Here is a 20,638-nt window from a genome sequence, read left to right on the forward strand (position 1 = left end):
GCTAGCCTAAAGGTGAATGTTTTTAAGGGGCTTACAAATGGCAGAAGTTGATTGATACAGATGTTGGGGAAATTAATTCCTCATCTTATACTCTACTGCAGCACAGGCACAGGTCAGTGCTTGCTGTCCCAAGGTGTGGCAGGAGATGCTGAAGTCTTGTGTAGCATCCCTGTGCTGGAAAAAAAGAAGGTGGGGGAGGAAAAGCTGAGAGAAATTTCAAACAGCTGTGTATATTGAAAAGAATAATCTCACAGGAAGTGTATTTTACAGGTTTCACAGTCCTAATTACACTGACTTCCCTCTTCAGTCAATCCCCTTGTTTTTTTCCCTTCCCCCTTGTAAGTGCTTTTATCAGCTTCCTGAGTTTCTGCTTTTTATTCACTCCTCACTGTCACTTTGTCTGTGCATCCTTTAGGTGGATTTTCTTTGTTTGCTCAAATAAGATACTGTATCCTAGGTGTCATCTGTCAGGTCCTTTTCACTGTAGGCATGGGGTTTAGTCACTGTCCATCACAAAGCAGGATGTGCTTCCTCACTCAAATGCCATTGTTCCTGCAGCCTCTTGGGATTTTGTCTGTCAGAGTAGCTTCAGTAGGCCAATTTTATTGTACTGGCTTTTTGTTTGTGGTGTTTGGTTTCAATAAGGCAAAGCCTTCTCTGCCTCTGTTTTAAATTTCTTCCTCCCAGTTAGTATTGTTTTTCTCCCCACAACTTGTTTAATCTCTACCAGGCTGGAGAAATCCAGGATGAAGGGTCATATCTCATTTGTTATCTCTTTTGGGAAATCTGTCAGTTGCCCTTCCCCTCTCCTTCTGCCCTATCCTCATTTCTCTTCCTTTGTATCTCCTTTCATATTTCTTGTGTTTAATGCTCCACTGAAGCATCAGTAACATCACCCATCTGCTCCACCCTCTTCCTTGCTGCATGTGTGTCTCTTTTTTTGTTGCATATATTCATGGAGATGTTAAGTAACTGAGAGACCTAGGAATTTTTGTCCTGTTTTAGTGGTAATGATTCCTCTCAATGAAAAGCAGGTGTAAACTAAACATCAAATATGACAAAAGTCTTAGCTGTTTCTTTGTACTCTTTCTTTGAGGGTACGGGTGACCTGGTTAGTTATGTTAATCGGTGGAACTTGTCTAGATGTATTCAATGCTAATAAATTACTCTAATTATTTCCATCAGTCTGTTAATCTCTAGGTATTAAATTATTTATTTAAAATAATCTGTTAACCTTATGATGTTAAGATCTTAGATATGGCACATGTGAGAAAAGACCTACCGGTTTTTGTACTACCTTTAAACCAGTCTACTCCAGTACTTAAAATATTATGTCATTGTTGAAATCAGTTTGATTTTAGTAGTAAATTTTATAATCAATATATCTGTTACTGCAAGCTAAACCAGAATAAGCACAAGGTTGAAATTATACTGTTAATTCGTGCCTAGTGCTGCCATTGATGAATTAATGACTAAACAGCAAAAATAGTTTTGAGCGAACATGTTTGCTGTTGCAGCTTTAGCTGGACCTGGCAATGTGGTGGCTGCTGGTTTTACACCTGATGTCAGTTCTGTGCCAGCTTCAGGAGGACAGATGGTGGCTGATCCTCCATAAAAACAGTCAAACATGCACCTCCAGAAGGGTTTCCTTTTTGGAACTGCTGGGTCTAGAAGAATTGTTTTTGTTCCCAGCCACCCGTGCTTCCTTGGTGTGGCAGTGCTAGTTTGATCTAGTACCAAAAAATGAGATTTATTGTTTGGTTTAGTGGTGGTCTGCCTTGACTTTGCCAGTGTTGATGCACTAGGTTATTCTGGTTGTCTTTAAAGACAAAGCATGGTAAAACTTGCATGTCAGAGGAAAAATTTGAAAACTGCTGGTATGTTGAGACCTGGTAGCTTTCCTTCTTATTCGTAGCAAATGTTGGCTACCACCTGTAATCCTGTGAGATTTAGAGCATGAGACATTCCTCAGGGTTGAACAAAAGAATAAAGTGAAGCCAGCCATATGCTTTCCTGTTGTAGTTTACACACTGTGAAGAAGGAAGGGTTTTGGTTTTCTTACCATGTGCCCACGTTGTATGGTTTGCTCCTCAAGGTTTGTCCTTAAATCCTTTAGAAAGCAAATAGACATGTCAAAGTTGCAGAAGCTGTTCTGATTTGGCAGTAAAAATGTGGAAGGGCTCTGACACTGTAGATAAAAGTGACCTTTAGTCTACCTTCTGTATTGCAAGTTTGAACAGTTTGGAAGATGGCACAGAAATAAGTCAGCAAGCCAGTGGGAGCAGATCATCTTTCAAGACTGTGGTTTTTTCCCCCTTCAGAAGATTTATCTCAAATATTTTTCAAGTTTATCAAAAGAATTTTATTCTTTTAATTGACCTATTTAATGACAGCTAATATTTTGCAAGTTGGAAGTTCTGTCAGGGCTGCTTTTTTTGTTATGGTCTGTTATTTCTGAGCTATAGACCATTTAATATTCTGTGAAAAAATGAAGAAGCAAGTGGAATGGTTGTGAGTATATGAAAACTAAATGCATGGGAGAAAGCTGAAAAGGTTTCATTAAAAATTTAAAACTCAATGTCCTTTCTTTAGAACTGACACACTGAATATTGCCTTACCTCTGAATCACAGCCCATGTGCTAACTAAACTGTTTTTCACATTTTAATTTTAAAGATAAAAATGTTCAGTGGAAAAAACACACTGTGAATATTTCTGCACTTAGTGTCAGATGCCCTGTTTTTTGTTACATAATGCCTTTCCATAGGAGAAAACGAGGCATTTTAACTGTGAAAATATAGTCATATATTCTGAAAATATGGCTTTTTGTGCATCCAGGTTGTTCTGTTTGAAATATAGTACAATTTTTGTTTTGGTTGTCTTCCTTTTATTGTGCCTGTATAATTGTTAAGGTCCAATTGGCGGAATTTAGAAGCAACCCATTAATTGAAAAACACTTTTATGAGAGACTGTTGCAATGTAGCTTGCAGAGATCTATCTTACAGTGTTACAAAAAGTATGGAAAAGACATGTAATTGCTAATGTTGCAAATTGGCTTTACTAGCAAATAGCACTGGTGCGTGTTCCTTTTTTAAAAAGAACGATGGCATCTTTGCATTTGAGAATAAATAGGGATTTTTAAAATAACCTGGTCTGTCATAACTCATACTCTGTGTGTAATGAATATGGAGGACTGTATGTAATTTAAAATTCCTCAGCTGGTAACACATCTCTAATAGCTGTCTGTTAGCAAATCAGTCCCCTCGTGTTTGGATGCTCCTGGATGCGGGTTTGTTAGAGGGAATGCTATTTCAGATATTGTTTCACTAATGATATCAAACAAAAGTGTTTGCTCATCACTAGAATTTCTAAAGAAAATCTGTAGTGTGATTCATCTGGGATGTTAACCAAACAGTGTTGAACTGGACTAGATTTGTTATCTAATGGTTCTTTTTCTAAGAAATAAGCTCATCATTAATTGCATGAATGAATAGCAAATTTTTTTGCTTGCATTGGAGAAATTGTTTTGACAGAAATTGAATAGGAAATAGACTGAGTTGTCAAGAAAAAATACATATTTCAAGCATGTTGTGTGTGCTACTGGTATAATGATTGGCTTATGGTCTTTTAAAAATATTTCTGCATAGGAAATTTCAGCATAAGCAAAAAGGCTTCTTCTACCTATGGGAGTGTTATTTCACTGGTGGTCCTCCAGTTCTAACTGTGTGAATATTTAGTTTTAATTTGAACAGTTTCTCACCTGTTAATTAGCTTAAAATAGAAAGAAGGAAGTAATTTCTTTCTAAGTCCAGAGGAGGCCACCAAGATTTGGAGGGAGGGAGCACCTCCCCTACTCGGAAAGACAAATAGAATTGGGATTGTTCAGCCTGGGAACGAGAAGGCCCTTGGGCCTTCCAGTACCTGGAGGGAGCCTACAGGAAAGATGAGGTGAGAAAGATGAGGAGTGACTTTTCTGCAAGAGGATGTTGTAGTGGCAGGACAAGGAGCAATGGATTCAAACTGAAAGAGAGTAGGTTTAGATTTGACGTTAGGGAAGAATTCTTTACTGCAAGGGTGGTGAGACACTGGAATAAGTTGCCTAGGGAAGTTGCAAATGCCTGTTCCTTGGAAGTGTTCAAGGCCAGGTTGGATGGAGCTCTGAGTAACCTGGTCTAGTGGAAGGTTGTGGCAGATGATTGGAACGAGATGATGTCTGAGGTCCCTTCCAGCTCAAACATTTTATCTAGAATTCATTCTGTGATATGTTTCTGTCATCTGTTACCACATATAGTCTACATAATAAATACAAAATGCTTTACCAAGCATATGAAAAAATCAAATTCTCTTTCAACTAGTGACATAATTGTTATGTAAAAGATAGGTTTTCCTTTTGTTTTGTTTCCTGTTCTGATTTAGCAGTTATTGGTCATGTTAATATAAGACTTGTATTAAAATGTCTTCCAAAAAACCAAAATCCCCCCTCGCGTCTAAAATTTTTCTCTGTAAATGTAAAGTAGGTGAGGTTGGACTGAACTTATTGAGACTATAAATCTGCAGCTCAAGCATATAAATCTTCAGAGCCTTTTGGCTCTGAAGGCCTCTAGGACTGTTCAACAGGATCTGCCCCTCCCTCCGAAGTAAGAGGTAGAAATTGCATGTTCAGTCATAAAGCTGGTTGTTCTGAAAGCAGTTTATGGAGTGAAATCCTTATTTTGTTTTAGTTATTAGGGAAGAAGGCAAAAATGCTTTTGCCTTCACTTTTTGAGGCAAAACAATTTAGTTCAGCGCTGAATGGTGTTGTTCTGTGTGTCTGAAATGGTTATAGTTTGGGCAAAGAGTAGTTCCACTGCAGCAGGAGTTTGGTGTTGGGTGTTATTCTTGAGGACAAGTAAAAGCTGATACCTGCCAACTGATTTGCCACGTTGTGGAACCTGTGTTTTCAACCTGAGCACAATGTGTTGTGACAGCAGGACAGTATCTCATCATTAATTTACATGTCTTGCACATGCACATGATTTGATCTAGAAGGCAAATAGCTCACAGCTGTGCAAAGGTTAAGATTGGCACTATTCTTGTAGCAGCAAGAAAAGCCTTCTAATTCCAAAGCAAGAGTGGTTATCTTTTTGGAATGGAGAATAGTCATTAAATTGTTCAATAGATCAATTTGTACTCTGACAATGGGATGGTATTAATCTTATTTGGGACAGTTTCATGGACCTTTGGAAACACAAATAGAGTTCTGCTGTGCCGTGGTTTGTATTTTAAGTACTTTGGGTTTTGATTTCCTATCGATTAGTTTTTCCATTTGAAAATTAGTATTTTTGAGGTAAGGCTGAAAAAACAGTAATTGGAGAGCATATGCATTAAATACTGCATTTCATGATAGTAGAATTGTGCTGAATCATTTGAGCTGTTTTCAGGTACCATTTCTGTCATAGTGGGATATTTCAGCAGTGTATGTCTAAATTTTAAAGGCAGATCATCCTCACAAATAAACTTAAATGTACTGAAGGTGCATGTGACATTGTCAGGCTTATTTATAGTGGAGATACATATTTTGCAGCTCACTAACTAAATTAGTGTTCTTACAAACTTTAAATGGCAGGTTTATAGGGAGGCAGGAATGAAGAGTGTGAACTCAGGTGCTTGCCTTTTTTTTTCTTGCCTTTTTTTTTGTTACTTTCTGCATGAAGGAGGTTCAGCTTAATGTTATCCTTCTCTCCTTCCCTTGCAAGTCACTTTTTATTCTCTTTCACTTGGGTAGGAATCTGACTAAAGGATAAATCAGGGAGGTAGAAGACCCTCTTGCTATCAGAGCCTGTCCTGGTGTCAGCTGAGGAAGGCTTGTGGTACTCATATCCCACCGAAATCATATTGCTGAATTCTGTCTTATAGAAAGACAAGTACTGTCATTGAACACCAATGACCATAAAGGACATTGAACCAGAAAAACAGAAGATGGTAGACTGCAGATTTGTTAACCCAGGAGTAGTCAGGCTTGTACCTTGAAGGAGAGAATCCCCCTCCAAAGCTTTTGCGGTATGATTTCCACGCTTTGCATGACATGAAGCAAGTATGGAAAAACCCCACCCTTAATCTGCCATAGAACAGTATACATGGTGATTTTGACTATAGTTAAAACCAATTAAAATGATTCTGAAGTCGTTCTGCTTACCACATTTGCAGGCATAAAAATGTCTGCTCTTCATTTTTTTAAAAAATTGAGAGATAGGCAAATGCACTCAGGTTTTGGGATGTTTTTAGTGACAGATGAACTGGGCTAAAAGCATTTTTGCTGTTTCTGAACCACAGCAAATCTAGTTCTAAAGTGACAATCCATTATGATGCTGTGGGCCACCTTGCAGAGCAGTCCCCTCAGCCTGGTGAATTTTTAATCACAAATGTGATTTTTATTTTTTTTTTTTAATCCAAGATGTATTTACATTTTTAGAATTCAATTTGCGCATTTGCTCTTTGGTGGAGCATATTTTTAGTGTCTCTTAACTATGATGATTTCCTGGTAGCCAGATAAAGTTTGGAGTTCTGTGGAAACCTTTTCCCAAGCTGTTTCCTTTCACACTGGTCGGAAGCTGCCTCTTCCTCCAGGTGCTGCATTAGTAACTGGAATCCTGGCGTACACAGGCACCTATTTTCTGTGATTTGTTCTGATATTTATTTAAGCTTATCCTTTATATTGCAAGGATTTCAAGTAAGCCCTTTTTTTTTTTTTTTGGTTTGTTTAAAGAGAATTTTTAAGGTAAGCCAACTTGCTGAAACTGCTTGCTGGGAAATGTTAAAAATATTCTCTCTGCAATGGTAAAACCTCTGCTTTTCTTCTTGGCTAGATTGTTTGTGGGCTACTTGGAGTTTTCATATTCTGATGCAATCTATAAAAACCCTAGTTAGATACTATCAAGGAATATGTACAGTCATTTTTAATGACTGACTTTTTAATGTAATTTTATTAAAACATTTGTTCATGAAAATGCAGGCTCTTGGGAGTTGTCAGACAGTAAATCTCATTTGGAACAGTGTTTATTTTTTCAAACACAGATGATCTTTCTGTCATTGAGTGAAATCCTGACTTCACATTCTGGTGAATCAGGACTTAATTTTTTTGATTGTAATTACTTGAATATATCTTTAGTAAAAACAAATTGCTTTGTGAAGTGACTGTTAAATAAGAGGTTAAAAACACCTAGGACTTGCAGTTTCACTTGGAAAATGGAAACATTCACTCTTCTTTGGAAGAAAGACTGTGTGCACCTAGATCACTTATTTTACATTTGCCCCCCCGAGTTTTGCCACCACTCTCCCCACCTGTCAGCCGATTATAGTGCAGGAGTGCTCTGCACATCCTCCCTTATAGCATCAACATGTATTCTAAAGTCTGTCAAAAATAATTTAAATGTTTTTGAGGAAAACTGCATTGTTGGAAGCACTCCCTGGTGTCTTGCTTTGATATTTTTAGTTGCAAAGGTCTGTAACAAGGCAGTTTGCAGTATGAGTTGCTCAGTCATAATCCACTCAAAAAGCTGCTTGCCTATCTGCCTTCTACTGTCTGCTTTTATGATTTTATTGTTGTGATTTTTGAAGGATTTTGGTTGTTCAGTGAGTAGCCAGCCTACTGATAGGTTTTGACAATCTCACACGGTGTTCCCGCAGCCGAGTGATGATGTTACAGTCTGGATGGATGGGCAGCAAGGCGGACAAATGACAGGCTGGGTGGGAGGGTGGTGCTTTGTGGCTCATTCCCTACCTGGGGGCTGGGACCAGAAGCCACAGCTCTGTCCCAGAGGAGGGAGATGGAGGGCTCTGGCACCGAGCTTGGAGATGACCCCGGCTCTGTGGAAAAGCCCTGGAGGTCCAGTAGGCAGTGAGCTGGGTGCCAGCCTGCAGCACATCTGGCAGCAGGGAAGGGCACAGCACCCTGGGCCGTGTGAATGGGAACGTGGCCAGGAGTTCAAGGGGAGGGATTATCCTATACCCAGCGTGTCTTCATGCCGTGTCCGGTTTCAAGCTCTCCCAGCACAGGAGGAACATCAAAAACCAGCAGTGAATTCAGTGAGGGGCTGCTTGAAACTTTGATATCTGTCGCAAATGCAAAAAAACCCACAAAGAATGTGTGCATGCATTTTATGGTCTGGTTGGAAGAGTCTACAAAAAGCAAATGAACTGTAGAGGGAGGAAAAAGGGGCATTTTTTTGTGCTCTCTGTGTCTTTCTGTCTTTAGACCAGATGCATTTATGTGTTCTACTTCACATGAGATAAAAAGTTACATAATAAATTAGTTGAAGGGAAGTAAACTGGTTGTGTATGAAAGCACCAAAAAGGCATCCATTGTGACAGCTTGACGTGTTTCATGTTGGGTCTAAGGGATGTGCTAGCCATGTAAACAGACAGTGGTTTTGGTTCTGATTATTTTAATTTTTTTTTTCAGTCATTCTTCCAACTTATTTGGGAAATCTCTTGTGCATAGCTCGAAAATGTTTTAGATTTAATCATAAAATGGTTACTTTGTTAGTTGGATAGAGACTCCAGGTACTGCAGCAGAATTTTTATTTGTAGGAAGTGTCAGTCAGGCCTAGGAGTGATATCAGGAAATGGTGTTCTCTACACTTGAGGTTTATGATTACAAGCTACTGTCATTTGTTCCTTTGGAGTTTGGATTCTCCTGGTGTCTGGTTCAAACAGTGAAGATATGGGGCAGGGGAGTCAGGCTGCGGGTTGTACCCTGAGGTGAGCAGGATGAGCCGTGAGGCTGTTCCTGGATGTGGTGCAGAAGGCTGTGCCTCAGCCCTCAAGTGTTCACTTTTTTGGAAAAAAAAAAAATTGCCTACTTTTAGTGTCTGTTCTCTTAAAAGTCATAGCTGGTGGGGAATTAGTCATCTTTTATTTGGGTTATTGTGGCAACTCCTGTATGTGTGCATCTAATTATGAATTAGCATTTTCTGTGTAGTCTGTCTTTTTTCTTTCCTGTGCACTACGGTGTGATAGAGAAATAGGTGCCATTGCTAACTGAAAAGTACAATTTTAGGGTGAAAGGAAAAATGCAATAGTATTTTAAGTGTGCCAAGTCTCAGTTTGCATCCTGGGAGGAATTCATATGAGCAGTGTATGATGGCTTATCTTTTGTCTTTCTTGGAACAACTTTGGTTCTGTCTCTGGTGTTTTATAAACTACATTTGGCTTAGGGAAAATGTTATTCTGAGTAGCTCTGTGAATGAAACAATACACCTGTTTTCTTTGGTTTCATGCTTGACTGTTGGCTTCACCTCCCATCCTTAGCATTTCTGACAACAAACAGAAACCCCAAATGCAGCAGTTTGGTTTTGCTTAGCCAAGCACCTCTTATTACACCTGGCAGGGCGTGAAATCGTGCAGCAAGGTTCTAGATGTTAACTCTCTATCTGACTTTGGAGAGCAAGTCCATGACAGCTCTTCAGCTCACGGTATTTACAGTTTCCTGTGGAACATGCCAGCACAGCAGGCAGCTGTTGCCATTCAGCTCTGGCCAGTTACAATTTCAACAGTTTACAGGACATTTTAGGCAAAAGTTAAAAATAAAGAGCTCAATGTCAATAAAGAGATTGTATCAGTCTCATGTCACTTGGATGCCATCTCTGTTTTGGGGTTAAAAATATCCCAGATTTCCAATCTAGAGTGCAAAACTGTCAGAATATATTATGAGAGAGACAGAAAATTCCCATTGTCAGTGAGAGCCGCTGGCTTTTATTATTACAATTGAATAGCATTTCTGCATCATAGACAATGTTATTAATAATTGCTCATCATCCAGGACTGCAGTAAAGGACTTGCTCCAGGGGACACAGAGTCATCGTACACCACAGTGTAATTGATAATAAAGACACGTTGCCTTCAGGGAAGATGCTTTCCTTTTTATACACTGATGTTTTACTTCTGAAATCTCCTACAAGAAAGATTTCTGCTTATTTACTGATGTTTTAATGAATATCTGGTGTGTCAGTCCAGTTTCCTGGCTTCTTTTGGCATCTACCACAGTTCAGTTGCTTCTGTGTATGATCTGTGACCTTGATGCAGGCAACAGAGTGAATTAACTGCTCTCTGATATTTTGCCTGGTTTAATAAAACATGTTCTGCATTTGGGCATTAATCTCCATGATAGTAAATGCTTTTAATGAATGTCCATGCTGTAGAATATCATTAACATAACATTTTTCCTGGAAGACTGACACAATGCTTGTCCTAGAAAACCTTATGCTCCCCCAGCATTTATCCACATGGATGCCATATTCCAGCTGTGTCTGTCTGGCATGTGAAAGCTTGGACATTTTTCACCCAGTGGTATTTGTTGGAGCTTTCCCCAATGGGCAGAACGGAACAGACCAGCAGCTCTTCTGGCCACCCCCGTCCTTTCCATCAGTAGCTCAGCTGGAAAATTCCTTTTTTATTGTAAGCAGAGCGCTCATGAGACCAGAAAAGTGAACAGAGAACTCCGGGGAAAGGGTTCCAGGTTATATATTCCTCCTAAAAAGCTATTTTTCTGAAGCATATTCTAACAGTCTGGCTGCAGACAGCACTTCAATAGCAACTACATCTTTTTATTCTAGAAGATGTTATTCTGCAATAAACAGCACAATTCTTTTCTCCTCTGTCCAGTGTAGAGCGAAACAGAGAGGAAGGAATTCTTCTAATGATATTCTGTCTAACATTTCCTTTGCTGCACATACGTATAGGATTCCTCAAGGAATTTTTCCATTCTGTCTGGAGGCTGGCAAAGCCAGAGTCTCAGGCAGACATGCGTGCACACACACACATATGTTATATATGTGTATTTATATGTATGTACCTATAAGTACACGTAGGTATCTTGCCACTTGCATTGTGATGGAAATATGCAGCAATATTCAAATGAATAGTGTTGCTTTTGTGTGCACTAGGTGCACATGACTGCAGAAGCATCATTACGTGAGGTTTTTTTGGCCGAATTCTAAAATCCCAGTTGTTGATGGACAGTGCTCTCAGGTGTTCCTGTTTATATTTGCATCTTGCCTCAAGATAAATAGTTATGATATCACTTTAATGTGAAGGTTATGTGCCTAATATGGTATTCCTATCCTGCTTTAAAATACAGTAGCAAAGCACAGACACCGCCTTTTATTGCAGGCTGTGTTAACAGCCTGTAGTAACAGCCTGTCAGAATGTATTGCACTGGTTCTGTAGGTTTTAAATGCTGAGAGTGGGGGGATACACCTTATACACCTGATTTTCTGTTTGTTTTATGCTCAGCTGAACTTGATGCTGAACATGCACAGAAGGTTTTGGACATGGAGCACACCCAGCAGATGAAGCTAAAGGAGCGCCAGAAGTTCTTTGAAGAAGCCTTCCAGCAGGACATGGAGCAATACCTTTCCACAGGATACTTGCAGATAGCAGAGAGGAGAGGCAAGTTGTAAAATCCCTTTTGCACAAACTCGTAACTTGGAGAGCATTGTTTAGCAGGCAGAGCCAGCAGTGCTTACAGAGGAAGCACAGCAAAAATGTCCAAGTTTTTCCTCAGTAGAATTGGAACTTAAGATAAGCCTTTTAAACACACCTTTGTGTCCCAGGAGTACTGGATACCTTAGAAGATTAGTCAGGCTCTGCTCCTTGTCTGAGGAAATGCAGAGCGCCAAACTACATCTGGAACAGCATTTTTCTCTGCAGCTGAGGAGTGCATCTATGTAAAAATATGGATGGAGGCAGCTGCTTTGTCCACTGGAGTTCAAAAACGTGGGATTGTCATTTGGCAGGGAGATCCCTCAGAAAACTTTGCAAAGTGCAGAGAAAAGCTCAGTGTAGCATTTCTGAGCACTTCCCAGGTGGCAGCTATTCCCACTGGCTGTGATCAGGACACAGGAGGTCATGTGAAGTGCTCTCCTTTTTATGAAATGACACGTCTGGCATCTCTGGGCTGGTTAAAGCACAAGGATGCCAGAGATTACAGGGAATTGGAGGTTTCCATCTGTTAGGCCAAAATGCAGGGATTGTTGGACCAGTAAGGAAGCCAGTGGGAAGTTAGGCATTCATGTGGCAGAAAAAAATGTAGATATTCTGTCCCTGCTCCAAGTGCAGTTCTGCTATCATTTGTAATGTCAAAGCAGGGAATACAGTCCAAGGTTTCCATTTCTCTGCATGAGTGCTATAAATACTCACCTGCAAGATGCTCTGCATGGGTGGCTAAGGAGAGGTGGGATATGTAAATCTAAATCCACAGCCAGGGCAGGAACTGAGTTTTAGTCTCTTGCTTTCTGTAATATGCTGTCTTTTGGACTAAAAATGGACATTGTCATGGGCTGGTAGTGGACACACAGCTCTGTTAGAGTGTTAGGCTGCCTAAGATTTGGAACTTCAGCTTTTTAGGATAATGTGGAACCCGAGTATATCAAAGAAACTCTTTTAATGAAAGATTTGGACCTGCAGTACATGTAAAACAGCAGAGCTATAGCATATTGGAAAAAATAAATCCCCCAGTCAAATTACAGAATTTTATCTCAGTTCACCTGTGAAGGCTTTCAATAATGTAATTGTTAAATTTAGAAAAACAAGTAAACTGTTCATTGTAATAATTTGATGTTACGCAGCAGCTGGACCTAAATCTGAGTGGCCCTGAACTTACTTGTTTCCTGTTTGCATGTTTTGCTGTTTAAGGAAGAAGCTGCTCATCCAAGTATTTACTTCCCTTGCAAATTGTCAGTATTGTATTGTCAGTAATAAATAATTTGCTTGAGTAATTAATAATGTGAAATACCCGTGCTTAGAGAAGGTACTGGGCATAAGCCTGGGTTTTACAGACTACTGTAATTTCTTAGGTTAACTGAGAGAAGAAGAACAGCTGCTTTCTGTTAACATTAATCCTGGTTTCTGAATTTCTGCGTCCCTTGTATATTGACAGTTAGTGACTGTCTTCTTAAATGTGTTTGTTTTTCTCCAGAAAGACTTTTGGTTGAGAAAATTGAAAAGGAGTGTTCCAGAATGGAAAGTTTCAATCTTTGGGCCTGAGTCCCATCTCAGCTTATTTCTGAGAAGGTTATTGCTATAAATACTGCTGCTAAAAATGTTTTGGTTTACAAAAGCAGTAATGGATGTTAGTTTCACAACAAAGATTGCACAGAGTGCTCTTGGATTTGGGCTGAGGTTGCTGCTGAGCAGCTCCTCTGGGTGGGCTCCTTCCATTCCTAAGTGTAATTATTGCTGATGCAGGCAATGACAGCAGCCTCAGGAGCCTTGTGTTCACTCATTGCCCTGTTTCTCCTGCAGAGCCGATTGGAAGTATGTCTTCCATGGAGGTGAATGTGGACATGCTGGAGCAGATGGACTTAATGGACATGTCTGACCAGGAAGCACTCGACGTCTTTTTAAACTCAGGAAGTGAAGACAATAATGTGCTGTCTCCCATGCTGGGTATGGAACTTGTACTGACAGCCTGCTTAGGGACAGTGATAAACCACCAGAACTGCTCTCATTTGTAATGGGTGCTGTTATCTCATAAAACGTCACACTTGATGCAGATTGACTGTTCTTCTTCAGTGCTTCTCGAAACTTTAACATTTAGCTGCTATACAAGGGAGTTGCTGCAAACCTATGTGATATTTCCAGACAATCTAATTCTTCTTACTGCAGCTTCCCTTTGTATTCATCACAGTCTGGCTAGGGGATGGGTTACATACTGGCTTGAGGAGATTTTTCCCAATATACTGTTAATAGAGGACATTTGGACAAACATCAACAGAAAACTCGCACTAATTAGGCTTTTAATAGTTATTGCTTAGAATTTGTCCAGAATGTTGCTTGTCAAACTTGGACCAGGTGCAAGATCTTCAGTGAGAGATACTGAGAGACAAGGTTAAACCCAGCAGTTCACATATATGCTGAGAATTTGTGTCTCAATACTAGATCTTTAAGCTACCATTGAAGTGTTTTCCTAGTTAAAAACTTAAGTGCTAAAATGTCTTTCCTTGAAAGAGCCAAAATGATTTTTCTTGTGGGAGATGATGAAGGTCCTTTAAAGGTCCTTTTGATTTCTTCTTAAAATAGATTGAAATATTTTTTATAGAAGTACTTACAGCACTCCCTATGGTAGAGATGATTAACACCTGCTGTGAACATGAAAAATATTACTTGTGGTAAATGGTCAAGGCACACTTGACTACTAAAGGTTTTAAGTTTTTGTGTTTCATTGCAAAAACTGGATTGAGATGGATGGTTTTGGATAGGCATCCACTTCGTACATTATTAAAGCTGATCATCATTTGAGCTTGCCAGTAACTGCAGAATCTAGGACTGTTTTCCCCTTGCTGGCTGTTTGGCAGATGTTGGACTAAGAAGCTTCGTGTCTTCACAGCAAACAGTCTCAGCTGGATTTTCTAAGGAGGTGCAGAAACTACTTTAACTAAGTAGATAAATGCATTAGTTTTTGAAAAAAATACATTCTTTATTTTATGCTGTAATCTAAATATTACAGCATGTATGTACAATGTCTGTACGTGGACATCCACTGCAATATAATGTACCTGTGCTGTAACAATGTTCCAGCACTGCAACTTTACTGCAGTGTAAGTCTCATGAATCTTGCTCTTGTGGTTCCAAACATTTTATTTTCCTCTGATTAGGGGATTTTTGTGCTTGCTTTAAGAACCTGCCACCCTAGTATCAAACCAAATGTGCAAGAGTCTTCATTCTCAGAAAAATTAAATGGCTTAAAGCTAACTCTTCATTTTGCTGTCATTGGAGAATGGGTTTGTCAGGGCAAGGTTGGTTTGACAATTGGGCTGACCACCAGAAAATACAGGTAAGTTTTTAAAATAACTGGTAAAAATGAGAATCAGCTCAAGACACTGAAATGTTTCCAAATTTGCCTTGCTATAAACATTGCCAGCTTTTGGACATTGGCTTTGCAACATTTCATGACAGTAAGTTGAACTGCAAAACTGAGTTAGCTCTATCATTCCTGAAAATTTCTCCTCTATGTATTGTTCTAATTGAACTAATGCATGCTGGTGTACACCACATAAGGCAGGCTCTCTAAAATTTCTAGTGATAAAATATAACTCAGGTACTTGAGGAGCAGGCATAGACAATTTGAACTGCTCTGCAAACAGTCTGAGCAGGGGTAAGGTGTAGCTCATATCCATCTGACCCTTCTGAAAAACTTTTTAATAAAATTTTTAAGAGAATTTTCTCACTAAAGTTCCTCACCAGCTGAAGCTGAATGCTCTGAATATGGAGAAACAATTGTTAGGTATAGGAGAGAAGGAAAAAATGGCTTTCTTTGGCAGATCACATAGTTCTGATGTTTCCTCATTTTAACTTTTTTGCTGTTAGGAACTGTCCAGGGAAGAGGATCTAATTTTGAAACCTGAACTCTCAAATTGCAAGTGAACGCTGTTACACTGAACTCGCTTATAAGTCTTTTTTTGCGCAGGATATGGAGGAAGCAGTCTTAAAATCCCACTCCTGTGCACTTGAGCTGTGGTATAGCTCTACCAAAGGATTGCTTTCATTCTGAATTGGTTTTGCTATTGAATCTTCATTTTTAGTCAAAACCATTGATGACTGTTATTGCCTGCTTCCTAGTTGTTTGTTTGGTTTTAAATTTCCAATTTGTTAGTTCTGTTACACTGAATTTATTGGGGGCTTTCCTCTCAGTGTCTTGCAAAAGAAGGAAAAACCTGCAAGTGACTCCCTAACCAGCGCTGAGCTGATGTTAATCTATTGACTTCTCAGTCCCCCTGCTGAGCCAGAGCTTGACTGTGGCTGTTGTTGTTATTTTCCCAACTCTCAGGGCCTGACTCCAACACCTATGTGAACGAGATCAGTCTCCAGGTGCCGAGCCAGTCCGAGTTACGGCAGAAACTCTGTTCCCTGTCCTCGACCTGCACCGACTCCGCCAGCCAGGACGCAAGCGAGGGAGAGTCCCCTGTTGTTCAGTCTGACGAAGAGGAGGTTCAAGTGGACACTGCCCTTGCTGCTGTAACTGAGAGAAAGGGTGCTTCAGATGGCAGTGATGAAAGTGACTCTCAAACTATTTGAATCTTAAAATCATATCCTTTAAGAATGACTTCTGAATGAATGAACAAGTGAATGAAGAGCTTGCCTGTGTAACAATTTGCTAACCAAGCATAACAGCCAGATCTTTTTACTTAGTAATACTGCCTTTTTACAAAATTGCCAGTCACGTGGAGGTTGGTTTTTAAAGAAAAAATTATGCCTAAAGCACACACACTTTAACAGTAGTCTTGGGGCTCAGGGGAGCAGTAAAACTGTTGTATATACTATGTATAAGAGAATTTAAGGGGAAAGGTAGAAGTTACTTTGACCACGAACCTTTAAATGGCTGATTGGAAGTACTTAAGAGTTGATGTGTAATACTGAACCCAAATTGTTCCTTGCATGTTTTCAGCTGCTGCAACTGAAAATTTAGGATCCAAACCAAAATGAAAAGTTATTTTCTACTCTTTACTACCTACTGTCTGCCTCCTGCCTTTGTCTACTAACGCAGCAATGTCTACTGTTCTCACACTTCTTATTCAGGACCAACTTAGTTATAGGTGTTAAGGAAAAAATAAGAATGCAAGGAGGAGGAGAGATGCATATGGAAATGTTGCACTCCTTGTGGAGCAGGTATCTTAGCTTTGTGTACTTACTCCTCTTTCGAGATAAAATAAAGAATTTCTATCCCAACCATGTCTTTTACTTGATTACCCAGGTATTTTATCCATGACAACTGAACAGAGGAGCCTAACTCAGGAAAAGAAAGGGTTATTAGGACCACCATTGTCATGTGTTTTTCCATGGTAACATCTGTTTGACTACACTAGGGAGATAAACCTGAGTTAATTATTAATTAAGTGCATGTATTTTAGAAACCTCAGGACCTACAGGCATCATCTCATTCCCGTTTTCTCTGCAGTCATTTTTCTCTCTGAACTTGAGATCTGACCATGTCTAACACCTGTTGCTTGTCAAGTCTCATGCTCTATTTTCAGGGATCTGCTCTCCTTTGAGAAGGCTCCTGGCTCCTGCTCTTCCTGAACTGAGGGAAGGAGTGTAATCAGAAACAGCGTAAGTAAAAGGATGAGCTGTGACATAGATCCCTTCCAACGACCTGCCCTGACAAAGCCAATAGCTGGGAAGGAGGTATCTCTTTGCTGCTTGCCAGCTGGGCAGGGGCCAGTTTCCTTAAGGATTCTCTTGTTAGCTGACAAAGTGTCTCCTGACGCCTCTCTGGGAAATGAAGGCTGGAAGCTCCCTACCTACAGTTAGAGATTTACTATTCAACAAGGCAGCTGTTGAAAGAAATTTATCTTGAAGGAGTTTCCTTTACTCTCTTGCTTTCCAGAAGACAGACAAAATGTCCAAAAAAGTTTTGTTTTTTTTATTAAACCTCGTAGTACAAACCTGGAAAGTAAACAAAAAACTGGCAATAAACAACATGAAGTCTTTCCTTACAAGGAAAGAGAGCAGAGCAGCGCTAATAAATTAAATGTCAAACTGTAAGCCATAGTCAGAAGTTTACTGTCAAGAGGGAAAAGTACACAGCAAGGCCATAAAAACCAGACAACCACATTTGAAAACACTTGACTCTGTTTATGTTATTGTTAAATATTCCAAAACAGTTCAGTCTTCTGCAACAACAACCAACAAATTGTATTATAGGACTTTCCTGACAGTCACCACTGGCAAGCTCAGTGCAATATGGGTAGCTACGGTATTGTTGAATTCAATTACGAAACAAAACAGTTTGTGAAAACATTTTCCCTTTTTTATTCCACACATACTGTACACACAACCAGAAAAGGGCAACAGCTACTCCATTATTATTTTTTGTTGTTGTTCAGTGATGTAAGCAGCACTTATAAATGTTACAAGAAAAACCCTGTAAGCATCCAATCCAACCGATGAAGAAAGTGAAACGTAAGGCTTTTCTTCATCTTGTCTCTTTGCCATCCCTCCCCCCACCCCAAGAAAAGGCTCAAGTATTTAAAAAAATTTACAGGCATATGTACAAAAGGTGTGATTTTTGTTACAACATGAAGAGAAAAAATAGACAAGATGAAAGCAAATGCATTTTCACATTCAAAAGAAATATGCAGACTTGCTAGTGGCTCTAAATGTGATCATATAATGAAACAAATTCAAAACAAAAATTAATGCTTGACTGTGTAAAGGTGTGAAAAACAGCAGTGGAATGGAAATGGAATGTTAGAAAGATTGCACGTCTATGACAAAAGAAGCACTTATGGCTTCAATCACTTTTTTCTTTTTTTTTTTTTTTAAAGGATGCTATTGAAGGGTTTTTGATAAAGTAGCCAACAGCACCAAAAAATAACAGAATGGATTTCCTAATGAAATCAGGCACAGTTTTCCCTCACGTAACTCCTCAAGGCAGGCAGTCTTTTTTCCTCCTTTTTTTTTATTTTTTTTTTTTTATTATTTTTTTTTAAGTTTTTTTTTAAAGGTTTTATTTTTCCCCCTCAAAACAGATGCATAGTGATGTGCTGGTAAAAGAGAACATACTCCAAATCTCCTCCTTTTGCCTACAGTTAGGAAACAAAGTCCATCTTCAGCTGCCATAACCTCCCAAAGAAAGTGTGTATTCTCCAATTTAAAAAATTACAAAACTCATCTTGCTGTGACAGAATAAAAGACAGCCAAAGTAAAGCAATTTCTTTCAAGTTTTTGTCTCCTATCCCTTTTCTCTCTAGAAAAATCTGCTCACGTGACTGGAGAACAAATTATAAAACACATCAAACTTTAACCTATTCAAAAAATGGGTTAAAAGCCTTTTTTCACAGTTACCAAAAGGCTTTTTATTTTTTCAGCCATAGGGACAATACAAATTAATATTTTATCAGCCCCTTGCCGGTTTTAAAACAGTGAACATACGGCAGTTTAAAAAAATCAGACTGCTGTATCTATCTATTCTAAGTACAAAAAAAAAAAATTTCAACAGTTTAATGCTAAAACAAAATTAGTTCTCTAAAACCAGAAGAAAATCTTCTTTAGAGCTAGTGCAAAGACAGCTTGTATTCTACAGCAAGTACTCCAAACTATGGTATAATAATTACAAAAAATATATATAAATTGACAAAATGAGAGTGTTGGCATCTTCAGGATTAACTTGAAGCACTTTTGGATGAACTGGAGGATGAAAGCCTAGATGATGGCACGTCCACTGTCGCTCTCTTACGAGGTCCTCTTTTTGGTGTAGGCTTGCTGATACAGTTCTCAATGCTGCCGTTTTTACCAGATACTTTTCCACAGATTTGATTGACAAGACTGATTATTTGTTCCTGTTCAGGAAGCGGGAAAAACAAGACATAGATTAGAATCTGCTCTTCCTCCAGAGTCACTTGAACAGGACAGCAATGGAGTGCTCAGAAATGCTGGGAAGTCCATCTTAAACAGCTGCTTGTACCCAGTGCTGCTCTTCAAGAACTGACATGTCATTTTTTCCACTGCTCTGCTATTTACCTTTGGGGCTGAGTCCCCTCACAGGAAAAGAAATGGAGCCTCAGCCCAGAACCCAGGCACAGTCCTAAATCTCCATCTTAAATTCTGGGATTATTCATTATCACATTTGCTTGGAGCCATTAGTACACCTCTCATCTGCACGTGCTCTGCAAGTCTGCCCTACAGGATGCTCATGCTGGACTGGAATAAGCCTGCTGAACTTCCAGTTACCAACAGAGGGAAGGTATTCCAAAGTACAGAAGTTACCATAACATAACCAGTGAAAGCAAAGCCTCATGTTCCATGCCGAAGCATTAAGTGGCTTCTTATGTTCTGTGGCACATATTCATGCAATTTATGCTTCAGGTTTCATCTGTGTCATCATGTTCCCTTTGGTTTCTTTTTTTACTTAAATCATAATAAAGCACCTTCTTCCCACATCAAAAACAAAACAAACCCCAAACCCAAGATCATTTTCCTGAGGCCTCAGTAGGACAAAGGCAAAGTTAAGTGGCCCAGGGTGGTGTCACACTCACCTCATCGTAGCGGTACATCATCTTCAGCCCCCGGCACGACTTCTGCTTCTCCACGTGCCGCAGGGCACACTCCAAGCAGAAGACAACATTTTCATTCTCCTGTACAACCTACATAAAAGAGCAGGGGGGAGAAGTGCAGGTTAAGCTCCAAACTCCACACAGTATTCCATTACGGCCTGAATTACTACACCTGGATTTTACTGCACGGTAGGGGAAGGAGGTGTAAAGCACCTTGTGAAATCATTCAGGATGTGTAGTAAGTAGAAAGAATCGATCTCTTTTTGAGTGTAATGTTGACAAATATGTATGTAATTTTACATATAATATAATTTTTTAAAAATTAATATATAATTAATATAATTATTATATATAATTTTTAAAAACCCAAACATAAAAACTCCCCACCAATAGTAATGAGGGCTAAGTCAAACAGTATATGCATTTATTACCATCTCTTATGCAGTCCTAAAGATTTCCTGTAAGGAGTAGTTTCCCATTACTTAAAATGCTGTCTTGAACATGGATGTAATCAGCTTAGCCACAGGATTCCTCAGCTACTGTCTTGTTCAGCAGAGGTCACATTTACTCAGCTGGCTGCCTGCCAGGCCTGCATACTCAGCTTGGAATT

The 20,638-nt window shown here is 39.3% G+C and overlaps 2 protein-coding genes across 6 annotated transcripts in view; one reads left to right on the top strand and one right to left on the bottom strand.

Moving 5' to 3' along the window:
- The window catches only part of DTNBP1 (dystrobrevin binding protein 1), a 65,203-nt gene extending 46,997 nt beyond the window's left edge, over positions 1-18,206 (top strand). For 2 of the 3 annotated variants that reach the window (XM_066188949.1, XM_066188959.1), the window contains exons 8-10: positions 11,270-11,425; positions 13,280-13,423; positions 15,804-18,206. In XM_066188949.1, coding sequence (XP_066045046.1) covers positions 11,270-11,425; positions 13,280-13,423; positions 15,804-16,051 — 548 coding nt within the window. In that variant the 3' untranslated portion in view covers positions 16,052-18,206. The remainder of the gene's footprint in view (positions 1-11,269; positions 11,426-13,279; positions 13,424-15,803) is intronic. The other variant, XM_066188967.1, reaches the window with a different exon arrangement.
- Positions 18,207-18,300: 94 nt separating this feature from the next.
- The window catches only part of JARID2 (jumonji and AT-rich interaction domain containing 2), a 211,872-nt gene continuing 209,534 nt past the window's right edge, over positions 18,301-20,638 (bottom strand). For all 3 annotated transcript variants that reach the window (XM_066188926.1, XM_066188936.1, XM_066188916.1), the window contains exons 17-18: positions 20,011-20,118; positions 18,301-19,314 (exon numbers count right to left, since the gene is read on the bottom strand). In XM_066188926.1, the coding sequence (XP_066045023.1) occupies positions 19,138-19,314; positions 20,011-20,118 (285 nt within the window). In that variant the 3' untranslated portion in view covers positions 18,301-19,137. The remainder of the gene's footprint in view (positions 19,315-20,010; positions 20,119-20,638) is intronic.

The sequence above is a fragment of the Chamaea fasciata genome, unplaced genomic scaffold (genome assembly GCF_029207755.1).
Source record: "Chamaea fasciata isolate MVZ Bird 193981 ecotype frontalis unplaced genomic scaffold, bChaFas1.0.hap1 SCAF_1, whole genome shotgun sequence".
Taxonomy (NCBI): domain Eukaryota; kingdom Metazoa; phylum Chordata; class Aves; order Passeriformes; family Sylviidae; genus Chamaea; species Chamaea fasciata.